Raw genomic sequence first — 18,785 nt, 5'->3', positions numbered from 1 at the left:
GGCTTCCCTGGTGGCGCAGTGGTTGAGAGTCTGCCTGCCAATGCAGGGGACACGGGTTCGAGCCCTGGTCTGGGAAGATCCCACATGCCGCGGAGCAACTGGGCCCGTGAGCCACAGCTGCTGAGCCTGCGCGTCTGGAGCCTGTGCTCCGCAACAAGAGAGGCCGCGATGGTGAGAGGCCCGCGCACCGCGATGAAGAGTGGTCCCCGCTTGCCGCAACTGGAGAAAGCCCTCGCACAGAAACGAAGACCCAACACAGCCATAAATAATAAATTAATAAATAAATAAATTAAAAAAAAAAAAAAAAAAAGAATTAAAGTGGTTCTTCACATAAATTTGGTGACAGAGCTAAGATTAGAAGTCAGATCCCCTACTATTATTTATGGCAGAAGAAAAAGGATAGGCACATACACTACTGCTTTAGCAGGCAATTAAGCATTTCTTTGATGCCTTATGATTTTTCTTAAAATTTTACACAAATTGTTCATTCTACGTCATCATATATCCTCAATGATTTTATGTAAAAGAAACTTTAAAATTACTTGTCACAAAATAAAAAAGACCCTCCAGGAAGATGCATGTGGTCATCTACCCCTGGGCACACTGCCACTTACCCCCAGGCATGCACAAATCCCGGTTTGAAAGACACAGTTTGATCACAGATACAAAATCATCTTAGTACTAGGATCTGATGTCTTAGGGTCCTCTTCCTGTCCTGATGCGTTCTCTTATCTATGATCTGTGGTCTACCCTTCCCTGCTGGTCCAGTGGTTAAGACTCCGTGCATGGGTTCGATCCCTGGTTGGGGAACTAAGAACCCACATGCCGCAAACAAACAAACAAACAAAAAACAGAAAAAGTAAAGCAACTGTGATCTGTGGTCTATCATCCCCGTTTCCAACCTCAGTTCTAGGAACTCAAGCACTATCATCCAGGGAGAACTGCCAGACTCCTACTCATCCTTTGAGGTTCAAGTCCAGCATCATCTCCTCCAGGCAGCCTCCTATGACAATTCCAAGCCCAGGTGTTCCTTTTCCTGCCCGCCCCCCCACTCACCTCCACCCCACCACTAGACCCTAGGCATGCTAATCCTAGCACTTACCATGCCATGTTGCAGTGTGGTTGTGTGCATGTTTGCTTCCTCCAGAGAGTATGACACATAAAAAATACTCAACAATGTTTGCTGAATGAGTGAATTTAAGGTGGTGGCTGCAGGCTCCCTGGGGCCCACTTGTCGTCATGCTCCCTAGCCCACTCCCGCCGTGGTTGGAGGGGTGCAGAACTCAGCAAGTGCACACTTACTGGCTGGGGGAAGGGCTCCGGAGGTACCGAGCCTGCACGGCTCTCACATTGGCTTCATCCTCTTCCCCTGGGACTACCTGCTCCTCTTCTGGGTCCCCACTTGTTGCCATGACAGCCTGTCAGCCTCTGTAGGTTTGGCATGAAAAGGGCAGTTAGAAAACCTGATTCTGGAGGTTTTGTTGGGGGGAAGGGTGTGTCAGTGATGTCACCTCAGTGGAACTAGGAATGGGAAAGTCACCACGTGTTAATAGCCTGGTGGGGAAATCACTCATGAGGAAAACCCAGTCAGACTTGATCCAGCTACTGTTATCAGGACACCAAGATGCACACCCCGGCTGGCCGTGTAAACAGCCCACCTTGGAGTCGCAAGATTTAAGAAGTGACAACTTGGCTCCTTCCACAGATGCCAGCAAGAAAGCAGTGAGGGGAACCAGAAATTTGCCTCTCTCTCTCTCTCTCTCTCTCTCATACACACACACACACACACACACAATCTTTTGTCTTTACTGGGAAGATGCCTTCTTCAGCGTCTCTAACCAAGGTCACTACCTTTAGCTCAGGCGCCATCCCACAGCCTATTAAGGAATATGAGATCCCCAGGAGCTGGTCCCAGACATGGCTGGGCCCTGACGCTCAGGGCAGAGCTGCTGCCCCTTTGTTTGTAAGTCCTGGGCTCGCAGGACAAAATGAAGGGAGAGGCACACTCACCGCTGATCTGCCTGTGTCTCCACACCACGGGCCAGCCACTCAGGGGCTGAGGGACCCAGACGAAATGGCCAGAAGCTCCGACCAGTGACAGGGACCGACCTCCCCTCTCCAGTGTTCCTTCTCTGAGGGGCAGGACAGCTGTTCACAGGAAACCCTAGCTAGCTTCTAAATTTAGCCTCTGGTCCCACAGCCTGGCAGATCTCTGGGAGGAAGGAATGCAGGCTCAGGACCCAGACCCGAAAGCAGGCCCCACTTAACTCTTTCCCTCCTGGCTGATTTTCTGGACACTGACACTGAACAGCAGAGTTGGGAGAGGTTCATTCTTCGTAGACAGAGAGGCCTAAAGAAAAAGTTTGATTTGGGCTCTCTCTCCATACCTTCCAGCCTGGGGCTGCTATTCAAAGTGCTTCCTGAAGATAATCTAAAGCCAAAGATCTAGAAGAATAAAATAAATTGTACTTTAACCCCATGTCAGCACAGAAGGGGTTGGAAAAAAAATACCAGATATATGGAATGGGGAGGGTCTTCTGATAGATGTTGGGAGAGCATCGTGGTGAGACTATAGGGTAGTCATTTCTTGGGACCAGGGCTCCATTTCTTTGGACAGAGATGACTCTGGATACTGAACTGGACAGTTGTGCACCCCTTCCATAACCCCTGCCCCACATTCACCTCCCATGGTGATGGTCAACTGGCAACTCTGGGTGATATAAACTTTCCATGAGCTTCGTAAACTTCAAATGTGCTCATAACCCACCCTACTCCACTACACCAATTCCCACCATCATTACGATCAAAGCAAAGTCCAATAACCCAGTAGTTCACTCCCTCACCCCACACATTCTATAATGACCCCATTCCTCCATCCATCCATTCACCCATTTGTCTGCCCATTCACAAATACCCACTGATATCTATTATGCATCAGGCTCTATACTTGATCAAAGTTAGTAAGACACACAATTACAGGCTTAAAATGGTGCTTCTTCCCAGCTAGGTGGAACAATGCTTGGTGCAATAACAATTGGCTGAATAAATGAGTGAGCTCACAGTTATTAGGAGGGATGAGACACAGACCAAAAATAACTCAAGCAGAAGGCAGAATGTAGTTAGTTAGTATCCCAAGAGAGATCCAGAGTGCTGTTTGAGTTCAAAGGCGGGAGAGAGCCCTTCTGGCTGAAGAAGTCAGGAAAGGCTTCATGAAAGAACAGATAATATATGAGCTGCCCTTTAAAGCACATGTTGGATTACAACAGCAGATATGATGGGGGGAAGGAATTCCAGAGGGGTGGGCATGGAAAAAGTTTTGGGGTAGCAAAAATTAGTTTCATATAGTGGTTAGAGCTTTGAAGAAAGAAAACAGGGTTGTGTGCAGAAACTTGGCAAAGCTGGGATGGGGGCTCCTTTGGATAGAGTGGTCCAGGAAGGCATCTCTGAGGAGGCACATGGCATCACTAATGGCCAAACCCCTGTCCTGGGCGTCAAATAGGGCCTCAGTGAGTGTCTGTTGAAGAATGGAAGAATGACCACAACTGAGTAAACATGGGAGTTCAATTCACCTCCAGACTTCAAGGTTCCATGAAGATGAAAGGTGGTATGAGAAAGAGGTGAGATGAAGGAGGGAGGGATGGAGAGTGGATGGGAATGGGGCAGAGGACTGAAGGGTGGCATCAGTCAGGGCAAGGCTTAAGATGACAGACCCCCAGCATAGGGAAGAAGGTGGGTGGGAGGTGGAGGAAAGATGGAGGGCCAACACACCTAAGAGAGGCAGCAGATAAAGAGGGGACCACATAGGAGGAGAGAGGACAGAGGGCTTCTGTCTTCTTTATACCCTTTAAACCCTTACTCACCACCCCGGAACTCACAGAGGGTGACATCTGGGTCCCTAGCCTGGTGGATTAGAAATCAGAAAACCACTTCTTAGCTATGTGACCTTGGAGAACCCATTTAACTTCTTTGAGACTTAGAAGCCTGTTTGTAAAATAGAGAATCCTAATACTCATTTTGTTCTGATCACCCAGGTCTAAGGTGGAACCCCTCCACTGCCCCAATTTCATTATCTATGTCATTTCCCAGGTCATTCTCCCTGGCACTCTTTAAGTAGGGTGACTTGCCATCCCAGTTTGCCTGGGATGGAGACATTCCTGGGACATAGGACCTTCTGTTTTAAAACTGCGAGAGTTCCAAGCAAACTGAGACAAACTGGTCACTGTATTTCTATCTTGGTTGCTTGTATACTATCTTCCTCCCTGACCAGATTAGTAGTTCTCTGGGGGTAGAGATTTCCAGTCTTCCTCATGACTGTGTCTCTAGCGTGGTGGTGGGGTGGTGCTGAGGTAGACCAGGAAGGGAAGTAGATTAACAGATCGTATTATGCCTCGAAGTATTTCAGCAATTGTGACTAACACCCTTCTTTTATTGGCTTTGAAACCCTTCCTCTGAGATCATATCCCTTCATATTACGAGGCGGCAACTTCCTGTCCCTTATAGGCGAAGCCCACGTGATAGTGAGAAGCTCAGGACTTTGCCCACCTGCTGGGTGGAGGGAAGGCAGGGGAGGTAACTGAGAAGGCGGGGCCTTTGGTGAAGTGGGTGGAGCAGGAGTCCTGTCCCACAGATGAGCTCACCTGTCAGTCCAGCCGAGGGGTGGGCCATGGGGGCCAGGCTGGGCAAAGGTAGACAAGAAGGGAGAAACCACAGAGATCGAAGTCTGGACTGGGCCAGAGGCCGTCGTAGCTTTAACCAGTCAGCCCAGACTGGTTAAAGTCAGGGCCCCACCCCAGGCTGGACTCGGGGCAGGGAGGACGCAAGACCATGGAGGGGAAAATGCAGCCTGTGCTGTGGATGCTCTGTGCAGGTGAGTAGTGCCCAGGGGTGGGCGAGACAGGGGCTGAATGCTGAGGGTCTCCCAGAGCCCCCCCAGGGAGGGCCTCCAATGACACAGTTGTATTCCTGCTGGGCAGATTGACACGTCTGTCGTTCAAAAAGCAGGTTCCAGGCCAGCACCCAGAATCAGAATGTTTTTTATTCTCATATTAGTAAATAAAATTCCAGCCCATTTCTAGAATTCATAGTACTCTCAAAACTATATTTTCTGATCCCAAATCAGATCATCAGATCAGACATAAGATCTGACAATTGGGACAAAAATATTTAAAATCAGGGTTGTCCCAGAAAAGCCAGGATGTGTGGATCCAGGATTTGTGTTCACTACCTGAGGTTTTAATCATTGCCTTAAAACCAGAGAAAGAGGCAATGATAAGAGTGATAACATCTGTTATCACATATAGGGAAACTGAGGCAGAGAAAGGTTGCAACTTACCCAATATCATTTACAGACCAAGAGAAGACTCAAACCCTTCGAAAAACAGCCAGTTGGAAATAGAACGACCCTTTCCAAAGGCCAAAGCCCTTTAGCTCCCTTGATACTCTGGTCATTGAAAACTCAGAACATGGGGGAACCCCACAAAATAAAAACCAGACATTCGCTGATATAATGGTAGACTCCAAATCAAGTGCTAAATAGCAAAGTCGTTGTGTGAGGACCCACAGGGTGCTAAGGGTTAGGATGGAGGTCTTGGCGTTAGAGTCCTGGGCACCGACAGGAAGTAGAATGAGCAAGGAAGTTGAGAGATGGGGGTTGGGGGGATTTTAGGAGTATCTTTAATTCAGTGTATTTGAACATGCTGAGAATCTCATCAGCTTGCAATTTATTTATTTATTTTAAAATTCAGCCACATTTTAAAGCTAAACATATTATTTCTCATTGAATGAAAGATTCTTTAAATTCTGTAGTGCTTTACAACTGGCAAAATTTCACACACATGATTTCATACAATCCCATAACAACCCTTTTTTTTCCTCCTACTCCAATCTTGCTCCTCCCCTCTTCCTTCTCCCCACTGGTAACCACTAGTTTGTCCTCTATGTCTGTGCGTCTGCTTCTTTTTTGTTTTATTCACTAGTTTGTTGTATTTTTTAGATTCCACATATAAGTGATATTATACAGTACTTGTCTTCCTCTGTGTCAGCTTGCAATTAGAAATTCTTGTGGGCTTCAGGGATCTGGCAAAACTGGGGCGTGTTGTCGAATCCAAGTTCGTGTGCCCCATGCACAGTGGGGCCAAACAAACCGAAATGTCGGGGTTTGGAGCAGAGAGAGTTTTATTGCAAGGGCAATGCAAAGAGAACAGGTGGCTTATGCTCAAAAGAACCGAACTCCCCAATAGGTTTCAGGGAAGCGTTTTTAAAGGCAAGGTGAAGGAGGGGAGTCACAGGGTATGTGAACAGCTGGTGCACATTTCTCTGATTGGTTGATGGTGAGGTAACAGGATGGTGTCACAGGGGTTAACATCACCAATCCTCAGGCTCCAATAGGTCTGGGGGCTGCATACTCATGGTCATCCAGTACTTAACTTCTTCCATTTGCTGGGGGTTCTAGCAACTGTAAAACAACTCAGGAAATGTGCATCAGCTACTGCTATCTAGGTACTTCAGGGAGGAACTAAACATTCTGTGACTGCAGTATGGCTGATTTACTATTTAAATTCTTACCAGTTCTCCTGGCCCAACTGCTATTTTTGCATTAATTCTTGATCCAGACTTTTGTGACTCAGGGGAGGTGTGGGAGGTGAAAGCTTTTCTACAAACAAGAGACAGGCAGAGGACATGGGGAGAGGAGTCTGTCCTGCGAAGTCCCCATGGAATCCTGCTTGGTTACAGGAAGAGGTGAAGAGTTATACCAGGAAACTTGGGAGCCCCAAGGCCTGGGAAGCAGAATGGAGGAGGGTCTGAGTTAGAGCTCACTTTTCAGCTTCTACAGGCAAGCCCCAGGCCAGCAGGCCTGCCAGCCCAGGGTGGTTCTCCTAGGCCCCCAGGCTCCCCCTCCTCCCCCATCTCTCAAAACATGACCTTGGAGCCCTTGGCTGGAGAATAGCCCAATGCTGGGGAAGGGTTGGGTCAAACTCAAAGGCCCTGCCAGGAGGCCCATCTAACTGGGGCAGAGGGGCCCTCATCATCAGGTTAGAGGGCATACTTGGTTCATTCCTTCATCCAAACAGCTCTTTACTGAGCACGTAGTTTGTGCAGGCACCACAGGAGTGAGGGGTCTGGGATGACTGCGGTCGTGAGGGACCTGTCTCAGCCATCAGGTTCAGACCGGAAGGATGTGCTTCAAGCCCAGAGGGTGGGAGGCTGAAAGGAAATGACCACCCTTTCTGGGCTGGGCCAGTGACCTCTGATCCTCTTCTATAGAGCCTAGAAGTCTCCCCCCCCTGCCCCGCCTCCTCCCCTACCCCAGTACACACCCTTGCATCTGTAGTCTGGCTGCAACCCAAAACCCATGCATGAATCAAAAGAAGGGATTTGGGCTTGGGAAAAAACCAAAACAAAACAAAACGTGCACCCAGCTTAGATTGAAATGTGGACTTGACTGTGAACTGCCTGGAGCAGTACATTTCACCTCTTCCTGTGAGAAGGCATGTGACCCCTGGGTGAACTCATCCAGCTCAACCAGTTCTTGGGTTTGTGTTCAGACACACTGATAAAGTGTGTCTTCTGCCCCCACCCCCTTCCCTCCACCCTCCCAGACTGCCCTGCCTGGCACCACGGGCTCATCACCTTTGCCTCCATACTTTACACTAAGGGGAAGGGGCCGGAGTAGTGGGGCCGGGGCAGCTGGGCTTGGTGGCTAGCTCCGGGCATGCGTTTGCCAAGTGGAAATGTTTGGGGTGAAATAGCCATTGCTACGTACAAGTGAGCAATGAAGGCCTTCAAAGTTCAGATGTAAAAGCAGCCGGGTGGCCCTCCCCACCATGGCTCGGGAGAGGATGCCAGAGGAAGAGCAGGGAAATTAGGGAGGGCTTCCTGGAGGAGGTGGAGTTTAAGTTGGGTTCCAGAAGTCGTACTGGCTTTCCCCCTACTTCCGTTCTTCATCTGAACTTGCCCAGTAACAACTTACATTTTGCTGATGTCCCGGGCAGAGTAACATAACAAAGTTGATGAAAATAGACCCCAGGACTCATCGGATTTTGGGGAGTCAGAATAAAATCACATAAGGTCATATGGGGACACAAACAGAAGGTGGTGCATTTGAGAATTTAAAAACAGTACTTAAACCCAATAAAAGTCAGCCTGACAATTCCAAACAATGTCAGTGACACAATACCTCTCCCTCCCTGGCAGATGCTCCCACCCCCTCCCCCTCTGACGGCACTTGAGAAGGGCAGGCCCTCTTCCTTAACTGACTTTAGCGTGGGGCAAATTAGTTGACCTCGATAAATCTCAATTTCCAGAGAAGGGTAAGCTGTGACAAAGCGAGAGAGTGGCATGGACATATATACACTACCAAACGTAAAATAGATAGCTAGTGGGAAGCAGCCACACAGCACAGGGAGATCAGCTGGGTGGTTTGTGACCACCTAGAGGGGTGGGATAGGGAGGGTGGGAGGGAGGGAGAGGCAACAGGGAAGAGATATGGGAACATATGTATTTGTATAACTGATTCACTTTGTTATAAAGCAGAAACTAACACACCATTGTAAAGCAATTATACTCCAATAAAGATGTTAAAAAAAAATCTCAATTTCCTAATTTGTGAAATGGAGAAGGTAACCTATAATGTGTAAAAATGCACACTGTACCTCATTCGGTTATTAGGGATAATAAATGAGTTTGTCAACGTAAAGACCCTGGAACAGTGCCTGCCACATAATAAGCATTCAATAAATGCCAGTTATTTATTATTATTGTTGTTGTTATTAGTGTGGGCAAGTGTAAATTATAGGAAAGTAACTAGACTTTGGTGATCAATTGTCTGATCACTCTGCTCTGGCAGACATCTGCCAAGAGAATGAGAGTCACTGAGGATGAGGGATTTTGTCACCCCTCGCAAAGGCTGCTAGAGAAAACACCCCAGCTTGTGTACAGGACCAAGGCTCTTCCACTCTGGGAAATTTTTCAGCCACCAGACTCCATGAAAGATTTGATGTGATGGAAGGTACAGCTGCAGGAAAAGAGATACATAAAGAGGAGCCCACCAGGGGGAAAAAGTCTCTGAGAAGCTCTGCCCAGAGTCCCTAAAATCTTTGAAGACTTGATAAAAAGCACAAACAAACAACAACAACAAAAAAGCCCCATCTTCCTACAGCTAGAGAAAACCTCAAAGCTTAAATTTGAAAAACGTAGGAAAGTACTGCTTTTCACTGAGAAATAAGGGAATCCATCATCCCAAAATATTCCAGATGAGAAAAAAAATTTTTTTCTCCCCCATCTAAAAAAATATCAATAAGCTCATGGATGCTTCATCCATGGTAGGTTTTTGATGGGAACTAAGTTTCCAAGTTCTTGTCCTTTTGAGGTTGATCATGCCATTTAGAATCCTTCCCCTGGGACCTTTGTTAGAGCCACAGTCCCCAGCAGGATAATTTTGCCTACATGCCTTAGACTTGTCCACTCTGAAGTGCCATGATCCTGTTTGTCACACAGGCTCGGGGAGCTCCCTGGTATCTTCCCTGTCAGAGTGTGACCCAGTGCCACTTGCACTTCTAAGTGCACGCCGTGACCTGGCCCAGGCTGTGAGGTTTACAGGGCTCAGCCTCAGACATGTACATCTGATGAGAATCAGATAGAGAGTGGCCTTGTTCCCAGTTCATCTTGACCCTGAGAGGGTGGTATTCAGGCCAGAGCCAGAGTGGTATCAGCCGTTAAGTGCACTACAAGATGGGCAGCCTGGCCTTTCATCTGCTCCACGGTTGTGAGCCCCGTTGCCACACCAGTCCCCAGGACCTGGCTCCCACCTGGAGCCGGGGCATGACCTGCTGGTGCCTGAGCACAAGTCAGAAGCCAGTGCTCACAGGAGGGCTCATGTGCCTGTGGAATCACACTGGCTTCCTGTCAGAGCTGAAATCAGGATTAAAATGCTCCAGTTCCAGCTCCAGCCTTGAAGTGGGAAGGACGTAATGAATGGTCAGCTTAAGAGGGGTATGTGTGCAAAGGGGGAGGAGTGATGGTTTAGGGCACGGCTGGCAACCCAGACTGCCCATCACAATCACCTGGGGAGTAAAAGTGCAAATGCCCAGCCTCCCCCAGACCTTCTGAATCAGAATACTGAGGGGCAGAACCTGGGCATCTCTCTGATTGTGAAAAGTTACCCAGGTGACTCTGATGTGAAAGTCTAGGTTCAGAGTTGCCTCCTGGACCTTGAGGAAAAATAGGTTTAATGAACAGCCATCTCTGTGACTAGGGCTGATACTCTGTATGCGACTTGCAGCTCAGTTTTGCACCATCTCACTGCTTCCCTGAGTTAATGCCCAGCCTCTAAATTGGTGTGTTAACTTCTCACATTTTCGTGTGCATAGAAGTCATCTGGGGATCTTGTCAAAGTACAGACTGATTCAGTAGGTCCTGAGATTATGCATTTCTAACAAGCTCCCAAGTGAGGCTGCTGCTGCAGCAGGGACTACAGTTTGAGAAACAAGCCTCCAGGAAAGAACTGGTTCGTGGGCATGGCTGTGATCCTCATCTTGCCTTTTTGCCCTCCGGAGTCCCATCCCAGGGCTTCTTGGTGACCCAGCAACGCTGCTTACTGTGATGCTGGCCAGCAGGAAGGAAGCCTGGGGGAAAGTGCGCCTGGCTCAGCAGGCGCTTGTACTCCTGGCAGTTCCTCGCCCTGCTAACCCCTCCTCCTTCTTTCCTGAAACACTCTATTCTGTCAGTTCCCATGACTCACCCTCTCCTGGTTCTCCTCCGACATTCCTGGCCCAACCCTTTCATGTCTTCTCTGCAACTTCATGCTCCTCAGCCCACCATGAAATGTCAGAGCTCCCTCCACTCAGACCCCCTTCTACATCCACATCCACAGCTTTAGCTGACACCCATTTCAACTGACTCACAAAGTTCTGTCTTCAAACCCAACCTCTCTCTTGAGCCATAGACCCATAAATCCAACAGTCCGCATGACTTCTCAACTTAGACATCTCAGAATCAGTTCAAACTCACAAGCTGAAAACCAAACTCATGGACTTTGTCCCCATATCTGGGCCTTTGTCAGTGATCTCTACATCAATCAATGACACCCCATCCATCCAGGAATGAAAGCCACAAACCTAACAGTCATCCATTACAGTTTTCTATTCCTATGTAATAAACTACCCCTTAACTTAGTGGTAACTTAGTAACTGAAGACAATAATAGAAAACATTTATTTTGCTCACAAATCTGCAACTTGGATGGGGCTTGGCAGGGACAGCTTGTCCCTGTTCCCTGCAGTATCAACTGGAGTGAGTTGACTGGGGTTGGAAGACCCACTTCCAAAATGCTGGCTCACTGGCTGGCAAGTTGGTGCTAACTCCAGTTCCTCTCTTTGTGGACTTCTCCACAGGGAAGTTTGGGCTTCCTCGCAGCATGGTGGCTAGATTATAAGAGCAAACATCTAGAGAGACAGCAGGTGGAAGCTACCAGTATCTTAAAGTCTGGGCCCAGATACTGATCCAGCATCTATTACCATACTTCCACCATATTCTATTGATCAAACAACCACAGAACCCAGACTCAAGGGAGGGGATATGAGTCCTATTTATTTCTTAATGTATTTATTTATTTTAAAATTTTTATTGGGGTATAGTTGATTTACAATGTTGTGTTAGTTTCAGGTGTACAGCAAAGTGAATCTGTTATACATATACATTTATCCACTCTTTTTTAGATTCTTTTCCCATATAGGCCATTACAGAGTATTGAGTAGAGTTCCCTGTGCTATACAGTAGGTCCTTATTATCCATTTTATACATAGTAGTGTGTATACGTCAATCCCAATCTTCCAATTTATCCCTCCCCCCACCCTTACCCCCTGGTAACTAGAGGAATTTCAAAGTATTTTGGGACCATACTTTGATGCCACCATATCACCCTTAACAGCTCCTTCTCCTTCAGGTACAAATTCAAGTCATCACTATGTCCTGATGATTTTAGCCTTCCAACATCTCGAGTCTGTTCATCTTTCTGTTTCCTCTGCCACCTCACCGATGTAAGCTGCCTCTCCTAAGCTACTTCCATAGCCTCCAACTGGCTTTGGGAGCCTGTTTTATCCCTTCTCCTATCTGCTGTCCACCCTGAAGCCAAACTGACCTTTTCAAATGAAATTATGACCATGTCGCTACCCTTACTCAAAGCTCTTCAGTGATTTCCCATTACTATTAGGATAAGACTCATATCGCGAGGACAGATTCTCCTAAGTCACGTTTAGGCTCTATAAACCACTGAAATGTTCCCCCAAATCCCAATATTTCAGCACCTAGACTGCCTCCTCTACCTTTACACCTTGAACATTACAAAAATGTTTGTCATATCACATCCTGAACTTCTTGGTCTGGAAAAATATTATCATCAGACCTACCTGTCGTGTCAACACCTTCCTTTCTGTCTAACCTTAAAAAATCACGAGTCCTTTCTCTCCATAAAGTCTTCCTAGGTAACTTTGGGCCCCAATGATTTCTTCCTGATTTGAATTTGAGGTCTCAACCACTTTTTTGATCCTCTGTTATACTGCCATTTAACCTTTCACCCACTTTGGGACTTGTTTTCCTAAGCAGCTTGGGGATAAGAATTACTGCTTGTGCTTTTTTTTTTTTTCCCCTTGGTATCATAGTTTCCAGAACAAGGGCTCACAATATATGTTTGGTTTTCTACTATCAAGTTATAACTTTCCGGTCCTCTTTTCCTCTCCAACTCTTTTCATTGAGTTCTCTCCTCAAATCTAAAACTCCCTTTAATCCAACTAGGGCATCCATCTTACCAAGCATTCTCAGATACTACTATTGACCTTTAAATTGTGAGACTCTACAACGTGTGCTAAACATAAACAACTAGATTCTTGTCCTTGGTGATTGGTTTTCGGGGGGTTGTTCTGCCCAGTTATCTCCTTTATAATTTTCCTTTCTCTCCCCTCCAAATCTAAGTTAACTTTCTATCTGGACAACTTCCCCAAATAAGGCTTCTTTCCAACCAACACCTGACCTCTAACCAGCCCCACTGCCTCCCCCAGTTTCCATTTCTAAGCCCTGGTTCTCTTTTCTAAGACGGCCTCCAAAAAGCCCAGGGAAGGCAGCCCAAGTCCCACTCCCGCAAGACCACTAGCATTCTGGGGGCCAGAGGAGGAGAGACTAAAAGAGGATGGGCCCGCGGAGGGGGGCATTGAGGAGTGGGAAGGGCTGGAGAAGGGGGCCCGTAGAGGGTGGCGACCACGACGCCCACAGCCGAGCCCCCAGCCCCACGGTCTGACCAGAACAGAGACTGCCGGGCACAGGAAGTGGGGACCCTGCCCCCAACATCCGGGACCGGAAGTGAGCGTTGCTGGGACACGGCCTTGGGGCGAAGGCCACTGGGGAGGGCTCCGTGTTTGGAGCGTGCCCTTGGATTCACCTCCTTCATTTCCAAATTGGAAGAAACTTACAAATTGTGCTGATGTTGCAAATTGGCTACTTGTCCCTTTATGCTCCTCACCATATTCCTTGGGCTGAAATCAATCATCATACTCAAATTGTGATAACAAAAGTTGTATTGAGCAGGATGTTGTCAACCAAACCAGGAAACTTAGACAAGAGACTGGCTGAGAGCACTTGGCAGTGCCCTCCTTGCGATGAAGACTGGGATAAAGATTTGTGGGAACAGACCAGCACCCCATTTCTCTGGGGCACAGCCATCCAGTATAGTAACAATAGCCCTGCAAGCAACATAGTTATGGAATGTAAGCCTAATCTGGCTTCATGCACCTGCGTTCCCAAGTCTCTGCCTATGTTCTGCCTGGGGAAAAACAGTGGAAATCCACAGTAACTGAATATCTAGCTCACCGAATGCCAGACTCTAGAGGACTCTTGCTTCTTCCTGCTACCAGTGGGTTCTTCATTTTTCTCCTAATTTAATTATAGAAAGATAGACATCAGTGATTTTCTAACTGACAAGTACCTTTTCTCTCTCCCTCCTTTGAGTGCTCACTCATTTGATGCAAGAAAGAACTCTCTGTGTATGTATAGCTGATTCACTGTGTTACAAAGCAGGAACTAAAACACCATTGTAAAGCAATTATACTCCAATAAAGATGTTAAAAAATAAATAAATAAAGTGTATCCCTTATAGAAAGTCCAAAAAAAAAGAACCCTCATACTCAAAAGAACTGCTTGAAATAAATCATAGATTGTAGATAGCAAAAAAAAAAAAAAAAAAAAAGACTCAAATTGCTGTCATGGCCTCTTAGACTTAGGCCCATCCCATATTTCTGGCTGCACTGGGAGTGGTATAATTTCGGAATTGCTTTGTAGGAGAACCTTGAGGGGTGAAGTTTGGCAGATAGTGAAGTTTGTCCTAAACTTCCCTGATGGCACAAGTGTGATGTTTGTACTTGGCCTCTGTGTTTATTTGGAGTCATCATGGGAGGCTAAAGGATATCACACAGGGGGAATCACAACCCCCCCCCAAACCACCCCTTTGGTTCCATCTCTACACACCGGCTTGTTTTAGTTTCTGGAACGTGGCCCACCTTCTCCTGTGCCCTGACCTCTGCACAGGGCACTTCTCTCCCCCACTCACCTCTTCCCCTGTTTTCTTGTGGTTCCCTCCTGCTCATCCTCCAATGTCAACTCAAAAGGCCCTTCCTAAGGACAACCTCTCCTCATCCCCAAATCCTCTGTTATATCCTGTCATTGAATGTGTACCACTTGTTACCATGGTGGTTTTACATTTGCCTCTGTGATTATGGATTTATTATCATTTGACTCACGCAGAGGATCAGACACCACGAATGCAGGAACTGTGTCTGTCTCTGCTTGCCCTTTTGTCCCCAGAGCCTGTCAGAGTCCCTGGAACAGGGCCATCCAGCAGCCATTTGCTGGGTGGGTGTTAATGAATGAGTACCTACCCTTTTGATCCTCACCAGGCAGCAAGCTGGTTTACTCTCAGTGTCTCCTATCCTGTCTCTCTTTCCTTCCTTCTTACTCTGTCCTGCTTCTCTCCAAGCCTCAATTTCCTAATTGCATTGGTTTCTATCAACATTACCCATCGTTTCTAGGGATGGATGGATGAGAGGGGCTAATTAAGGAAATGGATTTGCCCTGCGTGTTAAAGGAAGAGAGTCACTCACCATGTCTTCCCTCCCTCCCCGATGGCACCTGTGTTTTAGCAGGGACTTCAGCACCTTCACTCAGCAGTGGGCATTTCAGTATTGAGACAGCCAGTGGAGGACATATTTGACTTGGAGGTAAAGTTTAGTGGCTTCTCAAACTACCCCACCTTGGCAGCACTCAGGTTTTGTCTCCATGTCCTCCCTGCCTGCTGGGCTTGTCTCTGTTCCCAGATCGCTCTGTCCCTGGAGCAGCCCTCTCTGCCCAGGGCACCAACTGTCCCACTTGGCACCCACCTCCTTCCTGAGGTACCTTCCTCCCCTGCCACCAAGGGACCTTTGGGCTGCTTCCTCGTTCTCTGCCCTGGTGAGTCAGGGATGCCATAAACACCTGGCATGGGCAGAACATGGTGACAGACAGACACTCCCACTTAGGACTGTCACAAAGTTCACTGGGAGGGAGGCATAAAATGTGGAGGGCAGGGCCCCCAGTCAGAGCTCAGTGCTCCACACCTGCCCACCGACTCCTCTCTACATCTGTACACGTGGGAACAGGTGACTCTTGCTGTGGGCAAGGCGAGTCCTCCACCTATGCCCTTCCCCACCCAGCCGGGGGTCTGGCTCCACCTGGCTTCTCCTCTATTTTTAGTCTCTTCCTTTCTGGGAGTTCCATCCCTATAACCTAGGAGCCTGCTTAAGTCTCTCCATCTTCCATCCCAGAGGAGATGAAAGAAACCTTCTCAAGATCTGTCATAGCCCTCTGGCTCCAGCTTTCCCATCTCCCCATGTTACATGAGCTCCTTGACAAAATAAGCTGCCCTCACCTCTCTACTTCCTCACTTCCTGCTTGACATATAATACTGTAACATGGCTTTATGGTTACAAGCGTACCGCACGTCTGCTGCAGAATATTTGGAAAATAAAAATACACAAAGAAGAAACCCATCATCCCAGAAACCAGAGATAACTGGTATTAATTCTGTATTTGGTATTTTTTCTTCTAAGAATTTGCTTCCTCTCTGTGGCTATGTGGAAGTGGGATACTGTTGCATGTACAGTTTTGCATCCTGCTTTACTCTCTTCTATGCACAAGTTCAACATAGTGAATTGAATCCCTTGGGGGCTATTTCAAGTCCCACCTCCTCAATAAGCCTTTCCATTAAAATCCTTCTTCCAGGTCCCTCCCCTCTCCACCCCCCCCCCCAACCCCTACACTTCACTCCTTATCATTTGCACTTAACACTTAATTAGGCTCTATTAGGATGCTGGCTGACAGTGATGCTGGCTAACTGCTTCCTAGGCAGGGACTGTGTCATGAACCACTCAATAAATAAAGTCTTATTAGCACCCAGCTCTGTGTACATACCTAGGGGTGGGAACTAGCAAGCGATGGGTACAAGAGAAGTCTGAGACACAGACCCTGCTGGAAGGAGCTGCCATATGATGAGGAGACACGGCCCGCACACATAGACCCACACTGACATGAGAATGACGTGTGTGTGGGGTACATGCTCCCTGAAGCGCTTCAGCGAAGCCAGTAAGGGCTGGGATGGTCCAGGTGGATTCCTGGAGGAGGCAGGGCATGAAGATGCCTCGGATCATTTTCCCAGGGCCTTGCGCTAAACTAGGGCCTTAGGAAAAATTTATTAAATTGACCGGAATTCATAGATTCCTAAAGATCCACGTTGAACAAAGAGTTCCTCAAACATCCATGGAGTTCTAACCCCCCTCCCCACCTCTCCATCCCTCCTCCCCCATCTGCCAGTCTGAGAGCCTACAGGAGTCATTCCCACCTTGTGGGGGGCAGGACAAACCAACATGCACGTGCGTGTGTGAGCTGCACCCCTTTCCCTAGAGACCAGCGCTTTTTCAATGTCAGAGCATGTACCTAGTCCTGGGGTGCGATGGGTCCCTTCTGGCCTTGGGCACCTCCTCCCTAACTAAGAATGTGGTTTCTCTGAGCGAATGGATTTTGCTAAGTGGAGGCATTCCTGCCAGTTTCCCAAGGGTTCCCATAATGTGCTGTGTAAGCCTAAAGCCGCCAGTCCTTCGAGCACTTCATTATTCTCCTTGGATGTATTGCTTTCTGGTTAGCTCTCAAGAGACACTTTATTATCTTCTTAACAAACCTTAATTATTTACAAGCAATCCTGGAGGCTTCAAGCTGTCTCTTCACACCCCACCCACTTAGGGAGGTTAAATGACCTTTCCCATTTCCATCTGGGGCCACTTGCAGACTTGGCATCCCCTCTCTGGGCTCCTTTTGTTCTTTATTTAATTTTTTTTTTTTTTTACATTTTCTAACAATGTGTAAGGTAAGTTCTTCAACCAAGTTTCTCTGGTTGCAAATCCTACCCATCTTTTAAACTTAAGTTCTCTAGAACTCATTCAGTGTGCTGTCCAAGAGCACTTATTTGAGCATCTCCTATGTGTTAGGCAGTTTTTTGAGCCCTGAGGATATGAAAAGGAAGGAAAAACAGTGTAGCAGAGCAGAAGGATATGACAATATAGAATGCTGGCATAGTTCTTGCTTATGTGCCAGGATGAAGGTTGTGCATGCTAAATATGTTGTCATCCAACCCTCACAACAACCTTGAGTTAGATAATATTATTATCCTCATTTTATAGTCGAGGAAACTGAGGCACAGAGAAGTTAATTAAGTTGTGCAAGGTTACACAGCTAGGAAAACTAAGAATGAGGATGCCAGCCTGGGCAGTTTGGCTCCAGCGTTTGCGCTCTTGGCCACTCTGCCATATGTAATAAACTCTCATGAGAGAGTACTAGGATGAAGGTACTCGTGGGTGGTACCCATGGCACAAAGGACAGAGTCATCTACTCTGCTTGAGAGCCTTTGGGCATTTTCTCTAGGACAATGTATGTGCTTAAAATTTCTTCCTCAGCAAACTCCTATTGTGCTGTGAGTTTTTTTTTTGTTTTTTTTTTTTTTATGGCTGTGTTGGGTCTTCGCTTCTGTGCGAGGGCTCTCTCCAGTTGCGGCAAGCGGGGGCCACTCTTCATCGCGGTGCGCGGGCCTCTCACTATTGCGGCCTCTCCCGTTGCGGAGCACAGGCTCCAGACGCGCAGGCTCAGCAATTGTGGCTCACGGGCCCAGTCGCTCCGCGGCATGCGGGATCCTCCCAGACCAGGGCCCGAACCCGTGTTCCCTGCATTGGCAGGCAGACTCCCAACCACTGCGCCACCAGGGAAGCCCTGTGCTGTGAGATTTTGATTCCTTCCTTGCAGGTGAAAGCACCTGCTCTTCCAATTTGTATACCCTTGGGAAGGTTAACACATCACTGAACTATTTGTTTTTAACACCTTATAGTGAATTAGCTTATCAGATGGATGGTCTTCATGAATATCAGAAGAACTCAGCCTTGAGAAAAAAAGGAGAGTGGGGAGGGAGCAGGAAAGAAAGAATACCTCTGGAGCATGAGGGACACAGCTGTTGGCAGCAACAGGATGGGAGAGCTGCAGCTACTGGGGAGAGGGTGGGTTCTGGCAACTGGAAAGAAGATACCCAGTGTAGATCTGTACAAACAAGTAGAAAGGGAGGTTGTTGGAAGGCTCTAGAAGCAAACTTCTCCACTTCCTAGTTTTCTGATGATGGATTAGATGTCCCACCTGGTACTTTTGTCTCATCCACTGAGTAGGATGCAAAGA

The 18,785-nt window shown here is 47.5% G+C and overlaps 2 protein-coding genes across 2 annotated transcripts in view; one reads left to right on the top strand and one right to left on the bottom strand.

The window, feature by feature from the left end:
- Positions 1 to 2,138, bottom strand: part of STYXL2 (serine/threonine/tyrosine interacting like 2) — a 32,924-nt gene extending 30,786 nt beyond the window's left edge. The window contains exons 1-2 of the mRNA XM_036828789.1: positions 2,011 to 2,138; positions 1,303 to 1,428 (exon numbers count right to left, since the gene is read on the bottom strand). Of these exons, the coding sequence (XP_036684684.1) occupies positions 1,303 to 1,412 (110 nt within the window). The 5' untranslated portion in view covers positions 1,413 to 1,428; positions 2,011 to 2,138. The remainder of the gene's footprint in view (positions 1 to 1,302; positions 1,429 to 2,010) is intronic.
- Positions 2,139 to 4,719: 2,581 nt separating this feature from the next.
- The window catches only part of GPA33 (glycoprotein A33), a 43,824-nt gene continuing 29,758 nt past the window's right edge, over positions 4,720 to 18,785 (top strand). Inside the window, exon 1 of the mRNA XM_036866359.1 lies at positions 4,720 to 4,867. Within this exon, the coding sequence (XP_036722254.1) occupies positions 4,825 to 4,867 (43 nt within the window). The 5' untranslated portion in view covers positions 4,720 to 4,824. The remainder of the gene's footprint in view (positions 4,868 to 18,785) is intronic.

The sequence above is a fragment of the Balaenoptera musculus genome, chromosome 1 (assembly GCF_009873245.2).
Source record: "Balaenoptera musculus isolate JJ_BM4_2016_0621 chromosome 1, mBalMus1.pri.v3, whole genome shotgun sequence".
NCBI lineage: Eukaryota > Metazoa > Chordata > Mammalia > Artiodactyla > Balaenopteridae > Balaenoptera > Balaenoptera musculus.
The sequence above is the reverse complement of the archived record's forward strand: the minus strand, read 5'-3'. Positions and strand labels throughout refer to the sequence as shown.